At 31.7% G+C, this 12,788-nt stretch overlaps 1 protein-coding gene across 3 annotated transcripts in view; it reads left to right on the top strand.

Annotated features, from left to right (window-relative positions):
- Positions 1-7,946, top strand: part of Cdh19 (cadherin 19) — a 117,184-nt gene extending 109,238 nt beyond the window's left edge. For 2 of the 3 annotated variants that reach the window (XM_028854961.2, XM_028854960.2), the window contains 2 exons: positions 944-1,195; positions 6,110-7,946. In XM_028854961.2, coding sequence (XP_028710794.1) covers positions 944-1,195; positions 6,110-6,600 — 743 coding nt within the window. In that variant the 3' untranslated portion in view covers positions 6,601-7,946. The remainder of the gene's footprint in view (positions 1-943; positions 1,196-6,109) is intronic. The other variant, XM_037211030.1, reaches the window with a different exon arrangement.
- Positions 7,947-12,788: the final 4,842 nt, after the last annotated feature.

The raw sequence follows: 12,788 nt of genomic DNA, 5'->3' as shown, positions 1-12,788 counted from the left end.
AAGCTTTGGCCCTCCTACATCTACTTACAATCAAGAAAATGTCTCACAGACATGCTGACAAGCCAAGCAAATTATGGCATTTTTCTGATTGAGGTTCCCTTTTCTCCATTATATCAACTGGAAAACCAAGATTAGCTATCACAGAAGCCTACTCAACATTTAAACAAAACAAATAACAGACACAAAGACCTAGAAAAGAAAACATCATAATATTTTGAGAGAAGACAATTGCGTTGGTGAAAATGTTATTCTAAATATTTGGGATTTTGAGAGAATTTTCACATAAATGGAAGTACTCATTGTTCGGCTACACTGGTACTTTGAAATGTTTGTGAATTGCATAACTAATTTTTGTTGTGTTGTCATCTTGATGAATGAATTGAGATGACAAGTAATGAAGGTATGTTTGGAATTTTTTATGAAATACAACTTGGTAAAGTCACAGTAAAATGAATATTCTAATAGGATTTCTCTCCAAAATTGAATTATCTCTTTTTCTAATTAGAATGTATATTATTTAAGAGCACATATTTTTGTAGTTAGGTTACTTAATATCTTACATGTATCCAGGATTTGTGAAATTAATTTGTTCTGAGGGAGTGCTAGTCACAAATAATAAAAATAAAGCTGAGAGTCCCACCAGTACACGTCTAATGCTTAACAGCCCCTACCAGTACTGATGCCTGAGTAGAGAAATATTTCCTTTTCTTTGTATTATGCATCTTTGATATTCCCCGGGACCTTTTGGAACTGATTCAAATAATTCTTCTAATTATGTAACTCATTTTCAGAACATTTCAATATGATTTGGGACTGGATATTTTAATATATTTTTTATTTGCCTAGTATGATTATATTGAAATGTTTTTGCCCTTAGTATTTGCATAGTACATATTTAGTTTACATTATTCAAAAAAATTTTTAACATGGACTTCTGTTTTAGATAACACAGCCACAATTCTGACAAATAGAACTGGTTTTAGCCTTAAAGAAGAGCCTGTCTTCTCCATGATCATCTTGATTGCTGATAATGGAATCCCATCTCTTACAAGCACAAACACCCTCACTATACAAGTCTGTGACTGTGGAGAAAGTAGAAACACAGAGATATGCACTAAGAAGGGACTTCTGTTTCTCATGGGATTCAAAACAGAAGTAATAATTGCCATCCTGGTATGCATTATGGTAATATTTGGTAAGTCAGGTTGAATGGTACAAACTTTCAATTACAAAAGGAACCCTAGGAGGTGGTTACTCTCTACATATGTTTATTATCTCTAAACATATTCAAGTTTAAAACCAAATATAGTTGGTTTTCAATTCATTGTATTTATTGTGTGATTTGATCCTTAACCACAACTTATTAAATTATCTGGTTTTCTCTATATTATATAAGTGAATAAACTAAAATTCAGCACCTACCAGAATAAGGAAGAATTGAAACACAATACAAGAAAAACATATTTTGTCAAGGGTTCTGTAGCAATTAAGGATTTACTGAAACTCTGTGTCTTGAAAATACCAGTAGGCAGCAGTTCTGCATCTGAACAGGGCCCCATGAGCAGTACTTTGAAGACCGCATTTCCAAGCGTGTATTATGTTGCTATTTCTAATGGTCACACATTGTATAATCCATCACATGGGCTTATTCCTGATGTATTACAACGTTTTCCCATGTACTGCTTGAAAAACAGTGAATACGTTCTTTGATGTAGCCAATCACTCTCTGCCTTTTTGAGCTCTTCATCTAACTGAGGTCATCCTGCATTTGTCTTTGTGCAGCTGCGTTTTGTCATTTGAAGTAATGACTTCCAGGATCTTCCATATTGCTGCAATGGCAGAATGACTTTCAAAAACTATTTCTTTTATTTTTTGAGATATTAATATAGTTATATCATTTTATGAATCTCTTTCCACTTCCCATTTACCCTTCAAGTTTAAAACCAAATACAGTTGGTTTTCAGTTCATTGCATTTATTGTGTGATTTGATCTGATCCTTTAACCAAAACTTATTAAATTGGATGGTTTTCTCTATATTATATAAGTGAATAAACTAAAATTCATCACCTACCAGAATAATGAAGAATTGAAACACAATACAAGAAAAACATATATATATATATATATATATATATATATATATTCTAAAATACACAAATATAACCTTCTCAATCTGTATAATTTTGCTTTTATGTGTGTTTTGATGGATGACTGTTTGGTATTTGATAACCAAGTGGTATGGGTCTTTAGTTTTAAAGTGATTAAATATTCCTATTTAAGTTGAAATTAATTGAGATCATATCTCTCTCTCTATCTCTCGCTATATATATATATATTAATTTATTTGATTAAATACACAATGATTATATGTGTATCAAAATTTCAATTTTATGACTGCCTTTTATTTTATTTTGTTTTGTTTATATTTTCAGGTATACCTGTTTTTTTCAGAGAGCATTTTTCCTGTGCTTAAGCCTCTGTCTTTTAAAGAAAACCCCAATTCTGCTCCACTAAAAAGAGACATGCTCTAGACCATAAATTAAAAAAAAAACTTTTATTTTTCTATTTAAAACTTAGAGGATACTTTTTGCAATAATAAAAAGATGATAGTGTGGAATGTAAAAGACAGAGTATCTAAAGCAGTGAAAAGAAAGAAATCTCAGTAAAATCACTCTAATTTTAAGTGTTGGCTTATTATTGTTCCTTTTGTCAGCATGCAATTTGTACTCATTTTAAAGATGACAACAGTGAATTGTAAAATGTCTTAAGTGGAATTTAAACTTGCATATTATTCATTGATTGTGCCTATATTCCTTCACTTTTCTGACTTCTATACCCTGATCTTTCTTCACAAGTAACTTTACCCAAGATAATACAACTTAAATGAATGTAGAGGGTAGTCATTTTTGATGAAATATTGGACACCAACCACACTGCTCACTTGGGCTGAAACACTTCAGGGGTGGCTGTAATTTGTTCAGTGTGTCTTTTCCAGACATTCAACATCTCTTGTTTCTATGTCACAGCCTAACAACATAACTTTACAAAACACTGTAAAAATATAATCTTTTGGATCCAGCTTTAATTTTGCATATTATTTTCAGAGACTTTTAGAAAAACAGAAGAATCCTAAGATGTTCAATGTATTCAGATATAATTCAGCAATAGCACTAACCTAAGCCTGGACTCCACAACAACACTCAATTTCAAGCCAAAAGACATAAGACATATTTTGTTGATGGGAGATGTGGGTCAACAAAAATTTTTGGCAGATTTTCATAAATGTTTCAATTAACATTAGAAAGTCATGTATTGGAGGCATTTTTATTCTACTGTTTGTAGTATAGGAACTGAAATTATATGATGGCAATTTAGGTAGAAATTTCAATTCTAAAATAATACATATATTCATTTTTACTTTTAATTTACTTCATTTGAAAGCATAATTATGACCAATACTTATAATTTCATATAATAGCATATGATTATTTTAATAATTTAAAATTTCTAATACTTCTAAGGATATCTTCTTATGCAATAAGGGTCCAGAATTTACTCTTCTTAACTCACCATTTACATAATATAATACCTTCTAGGATCATTCATGTTGTAGAGAGATTTCCTTAATTTTTAAAGGGCAGTAATTGAGGTGATCTCTGCAGGTGTTAGTCAGCAAAATGAAATGCAAATAGATGAGACTGAAAACTCAGATCGGATTGTCTTTGTCAACCTGTATTAAAACTTCTGGGGAGTCTGATACCAGGTTCTTTATTGTCAGCAAATTTAAGCACAGTATAATTTGGAATAAAAGTTTAATGGTATAATTCAGTCATAGGTGCTCAAGGAATCCTGATTACATTGAAACTTAAATCATGATACATGTCATTTCTTCCTAGAGGAAGGGTTCTACAAATAGGCTACCTATACTAGCTTAAAGTCTGGGGAAGGATCTGATCTGACTGATATCAGTCATACAGATAGTAAAGAAGTCATTTAGCCTTTTAGCCACCTCTGGTCCTGGTTGTGGAAGTTTGGGGAAGGCTACAGGATTTTTAAGAGACATTTAGATTACTAACCACCTCTGGTCTTGTTTTGGTTATAGGAGGTTGATATTGGCTGGATCAACAGATAACATAGATCACCAGGCTGCTAATCATCTCCAATTCCTAGCTTTCTGGATATAAGAACACGTTTTACATCCAGTCCTCATATGCTTAACATTCTCAGTTTTTCTGGATATGTGGGCCCAAGTACCTTTGTGCTACACTCCCAACAATTAATATTCCACTCTCTGTACACACACACACACACACACACACACACACACACACACACACACACTAATACAACATAGTAATTGGATTCCAGAGTCTTCTTTATCTGTGGTGACAATTGTTAGAGGGCACATAAAAGCTTAGCTTTCTTCAGCTCTGTTGATGTTTCAACATTCAAGAGCAATTGTTGCTCTTGCAGAGATCCAGTTTCTAGTATACCCTGTACCCCCATGGTTTACAGCTACCTGTAATTCTGTCTCCATAGAGATCTGATTCACTATTCTGGCCTTCTCAGGTACCTGTGTACATAGACTTACAAAAATGCAAGCATAATATTTATACACATAAATATAAATAGATCTTTATAAAAACTTTCAGTTATCAGTTGACATAGCCACCATATGTATAAATAATCAAATTAGTGTTTCATTTTGAATTTTTATAAGATTCTGAGAAGTCTTTATGTTATACCTTTTTAAACCTTTTGGTAAAATTCAGCTGCAAAAATATGATGTCCTTGACTTTTCTTCTTTTTCACGGTAGACTTATTGATCCAATCTCTTTTCTTTTGAATTTGCCTGAATATTTCTCATTTCTCCTCAGTATGGTCTCGGTAGGTTATATGTTATAGGAATTTATTTTTCCCACATTGTCCAACTGATCAATATGTAATTGTTCACAGTGATCTTTCACAATTCCATGTTTTCTGTTATATCAGCTACAATGTCTCATTTTTCTAATTTATTTGGGTCCTGTCTCCATTTTCTACAAGAAATATTACCCACCATTTATCTCTTGGTTATAATTTTAATAAGTTCACCTCATATTTATTTCAAAGACTGACTGTGATAGAAAACACTGAGGAGGTACATGAGATCCAAAGCCAATGAAGGATTGATTATGGTTGAAACACAAACACAACCCCGCAAAATATGTGTTATATTTAGTTATTCTGTTTTTAAATTAAAATATATATTCTGAAATTGTTCAATTTCTGCATGTTTTAAAAATTATCTCCAATATAGCTGCTAATCAGTAGTGTGGTTCATATACCTGTTAATTTAGATTTTCTGAAACTACTTTTATATCACAAAATCCAAATGAGAATGCTGTTTGAATTATTTTTGCATATAGGTGTCTTCTATCTTCCTGGAGATATGATGTGATGACCTTTTACTTTCTGTTTCTCACTTGTAATATATCATTAATGATAATATATGATTTTCATAAGAATGAAGTCTACCAGTAAATATTAAGCTTTTATAACAAGGTCTGGTACGTAATAAAATTGTATAAATATGTGCATATATATGTACAGTTTGTAGTCTGTTCATACTATAAATATATAGTAAATATGTATAGTAGTCAATAAGTATATATATGTAATATATAGTAGTCTATATAAGATATATAATAGTCTATAAATACTAACTTCAAAAATAATTGTGCCATGAGTTTGCCTCAATAATATCAAGTGGTTCCTTTTCAGAAATTCTATTATCATCGATCATTAGACACTACATACATTCAGTCTGGAAAATATTCTACTATTTTACTTTGTTCTTTTAAGTACTGGAATAAGAATTAACTTACATTTTGAGTTTAAATTTGAGTAAGAGACAAAACAGTTCACACTTTTTTCTTTGCAGGTTCCTCTAAACCATCAGCCAGAATCATGGCTGTGCTTCAAATATCATTTTTCTTTATCTTACTTATTTTCTTAGAGTCATCGATTTTAGGGTGATTTCTTGAATTTGTGTCAAGGACAAAGACTGCAAAATTGACACCATGCTCCATTAGTTAATTTATATTCATCTGTCCTTTTTTTCACCAGGGTTTATCATTTTGATGCTGGCTATGAAGCAGCGAAGAAAGCAAACGCTTATTCCAGAGAAAAGTGAGGAATTTGGAGAGAATATATTTTGCTTTGATGATGAAGGCGGTGGAGAAGAAGATTCAGATGCCTTTGATGTTGTAGAGTTGAGAAGCAGCATGGTCATGAGGGAAAGAAAGCCTCGCAGAAGCAAGAGCATGGAGATCAGGAGCCTGTACAGGCAGTCCCTGCAGGTCGGACCAGACAGTGCCGTATTCCGACAATTCATCTTAGAGAAGCTAGAAGAAGCGAACACAGATCCATGTGCTCCACCCTTTGACTCACTGCAGACCTTTGCTTTTGAAGGCACAGGGTCATCAAGTGGCTCTCTGAGCTCCATAGGATCCAGAGACACTGATCAGGAAGACAATTTTGATTACCTTAATGACTTGGGACCTCGTTTTAAAAGATTAGCATGTATGTTTGGTTCTGTAATGCAACCAAACAATTAAGGCTTCCCTATATCAACATGCAAGAAGTACTAAGGTGTATATACATGAAATGGTAGGCTTCTGGTAAAATTGCAATCTCTGGCTTTCTGTCTATTAGCAGCCCTTTATGTAGAATTATGATCTTTTAAAATACACACTCGTGGATATTTCCAGTTCAAAACAGAGGTTTGGAGGGATAAAACTAATCATATTTTAGATAAAGCTGCAAGCCACCCCTAGTGTATCACTGAGATGGTCCTCTAGAATTTTTTCATGTAATCCAATGCAAATTCTCAACAATTCAGAAGGGGAAAATAAGAAATGCACCAAATGAAGCCATCTGCTCAGTTTTTCATCTGTCCATTCTTTATAAAGTAAGAATGAAGCCTCTATGTGTATTAAATTCCTGGAACCATGCAAAGATCAATTCTAAGAGATGGGAGAAACGTGAGTGGTTTCATAAAGAGTTACAAATATTGCCTTATATGTTAGCAGTTTTCTGATTGAGATTCTATGAATCATTTTATTTTGCAACTTTTAAATTTTTGCCAAGATTACACTTTACTACTCTGAATTTGGCTATCTATGCAATATATGACTTAATCACAGTTACCCAGTAACTCACATTACTTCACGTCTTCTGAGTTTGTATAACAAAGGGAATCAGAAGGTATTCTTAGAGACTTTTCACAGATTAATTTCCTAGCAACTCCAAATGTCAATTCTTTTCATGAAAAAATACAATAACCAAATTCAGGTCAACATTCACTTGTGATTAAATTATTGCTTTTGTAACTCATAGGAAGTTCAGAAATTCTTAAGTATGTCTGCTTTCTACTAAAATTGTAATAGTCAAATGACAGCAGTATTGTATTCAAATTTGAATTACTATTTACCACAAATGTTACAATCATCTGCTCTGTGTTTCACTATTGGTATAAATAAAACATGATGTCACTCTCTACATTTCTTTTACTGGTAGGAGCTTATCATGTGATGGGTCACTCAGTGCCATTAGCTCTTATTGAATTTGAAACCAGATGCAATGGAAACTCCTCATCATAGCATTATGGAGGAGTAAATGCTAAGGTGTCAGACACACAACTTTAACATAAATTAGATTATAAGGTAATAAAACATGGTATTTTTAATTGACTTTTCAAGAATGTTTCTTATATCAAAATCATGATGGAGTCAAAATTAATATTTAATATAAAATAATGCAGTGAGTACAATGTTCTTCACATTGTTTTGAAAGACTATTTTTATTTAATAGTGTAAACATTGAACTAAAGTATGTATATTTATATGAAATATTTTAAGTGATTTTGTATGTATTAGGGCAGATGAATAGTATTTTTCTTTGTATTCTGAGACTGAAATATCTATATCAAATAATAAAAAAATATAAATTTGAAATTGGAATCATTTTGTTTGTGCCACAGATATCATTACCTTGTAAGAACATGAAACAGTCATATTTGAAATACAACAGTTAAGACAATAAAAGTAGATGAGACATTGCAAGCTACACTAGATCATTACACATTAATATAATATTGTTTTGCTCTTGGGAAAAATACAGAATAGCTAGGAGGTGTTAGCATGCACCTTTGATCCCAGCACTCAGATCTCTGTGAGTTCAAGGCCAAAATGTTCTAGAGTGAGTTCCAGGACAGCCAGATCTACACAGAGAAACTCTGTCTCAAACATAAGAAAAAAGTACAAAACAAAAATATTATCAAAAAACTCAAAACATATAATTCATATGGAGATGTATGCATTGGAAATTTATTATTCTTATGACATTGGCCTATTGCTCAATCATATATTGTACAAATTGTAAGGAATAAAATCAATCCTTTAATGGCTATTTCATAAATTTTAAAATGAGTATAATGGAATCCTTGCTGAGGAACTGAAAAGTATGTAAAAAAAGATGATTAAATACAAAGAAAACAGAGTCAAGAAAAGAAATTAAACATGGTAATCACAGCAGAGATTTTATGTATTAATCCCCTGGTCATCTGTATGAACAACTTATATACATGATATAAATTATATAACAATGTGTTTATAATAGCTCATGACTAGTTACTCTGTGGAGATTTGTTAAAAACACACTATGTTTTATATAATTATAGGATTGTCAAATGCAGGATACACTGGGAAAAATTCTAATTATATTCATAATTGTTAGTTAAAGCACATACCACTTTTAGCCATCTCAGGGAATTTTATCTAGGACTAGGGAATTTTTAAACTGCTAGAACAATAATGGGCAATATTGTAATTGTTTATCTTCTGCTTAAACATAAGTGCTGCAAAAATTCAGCTATCTGCCATGTTGAACACAAATTACATGATTTGGAATATTTTAATAAAATGTAAATTAACATATATAGTTATGCATATATTCTCTCTTTATATTAACAATCTTTTCAGCCATCTCACAATCTTACACATAAGCTTCAAATTTCCATTGTTTAAAATAAACAATATTTAAAGTTACTTAAGAATATAAGCAGTACTACATTTCTCAGAACATATTTTGTGCCTCTTGATATGAGTATGAATAACTTTATTTTAATTTAGCTAACTGTGTGAACATTGTCTGATTTTTGTGAAGCTTTCTTTATAATCTGAAGCACAGTAAATTGTTTGTAGCTCCAAGTCAAGCAAAGTTATGAGTTTTCAATAAACAGGGGCTTTTGAAATTCCAGTTTTAGAAATACTGCAAAGACCGTAGAATCTAAGAAGAAGCTTAAAATCACTCAACCAGAGAATGTTTCACATGGGTAAATAATAGCCATCAAGTCCTTGAGATGGGTCTCTGGAAATATAATGCATGATGCACTCTCGGAGAGACCAATCATAGGCTCAGTATCTTCCTAGAACACAAAGGCAGTAGGATTAATAAAGCTCCAGCATATTTATGGTGATCTTAACTCTCCTCTTCCCACCTCACTCTGTGCTCAGAGGACCATGAGCAGTGGCTACATTAGTACAGGACACACATTTTACTAACCTTGAAGAACTGATGAGGTCTTCTACAATATAGTAAATGAATTCCTGTGAATGTTTGAAAATAACCAAGAGCTGTGGAGCATTCTAACTAATATTTGGCCCCTTTGGTTATCACAGCAATCAATGAAAAGATATCTACACCTGAATAAAGAAAAACATTGTATTGATGATTCACTTCTAGTTAAAAATTAATAAGAAGACTTTATATATTATATCATTCAAATTATATAAAATAGAATTCCAATAACAATTCAAAATTCCATTTGCTATTTAAAACCTAAGCAAGAATTCAAATAAAATATAATTAAAGTAGTCATAGAATAGGTCAGATCATAGTAAAATAGTTTACTCAATTTTATTCCATGCACTTCTATTCATATTGATATTTAAAATATGACCTATATTAGTAACTTTCACAGTATAAAATTATATAGTTATGGTATGCATAAAGCTTTAAATGGCAATTCAAATAGTTCATGAGTAAAGAAGTAAGAAAATTAAAAGAAGTTTAATACCATAAAGAAAGTGGAGTACCTCTCTGTACTAATTTTAAGCATTTCCATAATTTGCCTTATTTGTATGCTAGATAAATGGTCTATAAAGTTTACTTTTAATTATTTTCTAGCTCCTAACATTTTTGCTGTCTAACCTTGGGCAAATTATTTAAAACATTTTCCCTTGACACCTAGATCTATGCAATGGGAATATTAAGAATGCATGAAACTTTCGTAAAATCCAGCTGAATTTCTAATATACAAGGAATGTATGTATTATAATATACTATACCCAAAATATGTATACATGATACACATAATGCACAGCAGATATTGCACATATTTACCTGCTGTTATTACTGAAATAATGACAATTATTAATTATTAATGTTAGCTTCAGGAAGACCTAGATATACCTCTTTATGTAGCTACTAGAATTAAAATGGATTAGAAAAAAATAAGAAAATAGGTTAATTTGGGACAATAATTTGCTTGCTTTTCTTTTCTGCTCCCTCCCATTGTTCCCCCAGGGTATTATTTCATTATTACCAAAGGAAGAAATTAATTGCTTTTATTATACATTATGCATGGAATTTTCTGTTGGAAAATAATTTCTTTATGGCACTTATCTGGGAGAGAATATAGAAAGTTATGCACCAACCAACCTTTTATAGCAACTTATTCTGATATACATATTTTATAAACAAATCTCTTAAAGTAGAGCTGGTATTGTTCACTTTGCAAGTGATGGAAGAACTGACTTATGTAGGAATTGTATTAGAACTACATGAAAGAAAGAAACAGAAATTTGCTAATTCATCTAATAGTGTTTCTGGCAAATGTGTTGCCCATGTCTGACATTTGTTATTCATAATTCTCTATTTATGATTTTTGAAAAAATTGTTAAATTGGAAGTCAATTGTTTTCACCTGTGACAAGACAAAAAGAAACTTTCATCCCTAAATTAAGTTTATCCTTCCTGTTCTCTTTGAAATACATTAGATTACACATTGCCATATGTTCTGAAATTTGGAAATTTCCACCATCTTTCTCATATCTGAGCCAGTGCTGCAACTTTTAGGTAGTAGTTCAGAATGTATAACACCTCAAAATTCAGAAAATTTCTTATTATCACAAATGACATCTATGCTATTCAGGAAGACTACTCGGTAAAGTTAATTATCTATGCTATCTCTATTTAAAACTAGCACATTTTTAATAATATCAAATTGGCATGCAAAGCAATGCATCCAAATATTTGAAAATATTTTGAACTGTAATAATTATATAATAGATGTATATTGACTATTATATATTTATTAATAATATTCTATAACTATTGCATATCATAAAAAATCTTTTCCAATACTATAATTTACATGAACAAAAAGGTCTTTTCTTTATAACATATCAGGTATTTCCATATTACTTTATATTTGTATTATTGGTAAATAGGCACTATTCTCTTAAATACAATGATATTGGTAGATCTGTGAAAATTCAAGCTTGTTTTCACTTATTCTAAATAAAATGATAAACATGAAAACACCATTTTGTTAATAAAGTAACAAATATCAAGTATATTATACTTCTAGTATCTATTTTACATGTAGATTTACTGAGCATCTTCATGTAAATAGGTAGATAGTCATATGTATGAGGTTTTTTGTTTTTGAGACAAAGACTCCTCTAACTAACACTGGCCATAAATTTGTTGTGTAGCCAGAAATGATCTTGCACCTCTGATCTACCTACCATCACCTACTATTTGCTGAGAATATAGCAACATACCACACTGCCTAATTTGGGAAGTGCAGGAGATCTAATCCATATCTAATCTCTCTCTCTCTCTGTGTAGGCCAGAGTATGTTTAGACCAATAGCCCAAGTCCATGTAAACTAAAGAGAAACAGATGCTCCTCTGTAAAGTAGAGAGTAAGCTGTGTCATGTTCAAATTCAGTATCACTCTGGCATTCACATCTGAAGCCCACAGGTTTCCTTCAGTTCAGTTCCAAGGATGCCTAATTATAAGTAAATATGTAATTATAATACATAATTATACATATTTTCCAAATAATTGAGAAAGTGCCTGTGTTTGAAATATATTTCAAAATTTCATAATCCTATAAATGTGTCCATTAGCTTATTTGATTAGAGAAAATAAACGTAGTTGATTAGAGAAAGTAAATTTCAAGAAAAGCTGAAGGGAATTTGGTATTTGGTTCTGTGAATGATGCTAGTCTTGCAGCTAGGTAAGTATTTTTATCAAATTAACTACATCCCCATCTCCTGAAGAGGATTTTTACTAAATAAATAGGTTGTCACAGAAAACCCTCCTAACATAACTGAAGACTCAAGGGAACTTTGTCCTTGGAGCTTTGTGCAAAACTTGAAGGCGGTTCAGAATGGCTGAGGGTCTCCTTCCCAGCACTTGAAACTGTCAATACAACATTGATGAGGCTTTCTGAGACTTGGTATTTCAGCTTTTCCTTAGCCTGTAAGTTACATTAGCCTTTCTCCAACAGGGAGTACATCAGCTCAGGGCATTGGCTACCCTTGTGCCAATGTCAACATTACCTGCTGCCTGCCTCAGAAGAGGAGAAAGTAAGTGAATGTCAACAGGAAACAGCACCAGCATACACAGACTTTTATATTATGTTAGAATCCTAAGTTTTGACAATTTCCACA

The sequence above is a fragment of the Peromyscus leucopus genome, chromosome 15 (assembly GCF_004664715.2).
Source record: "Peromyscus leucopus breed LL Stock chromosome 15, UCI_PerLeu_2.1, whole genome shotgun sequence".
NCBI lineage: Eukaryota > Metazoa > Chordata > Mammalia > Rodentia > Cricetidae > Peromyscus > Peromyscus leucopus.
The sequence above is the reverse complement of the archived record's forward strand: the minus strand, read 5'-3'. Positions and strand labels throughout refer to the sequence as shown.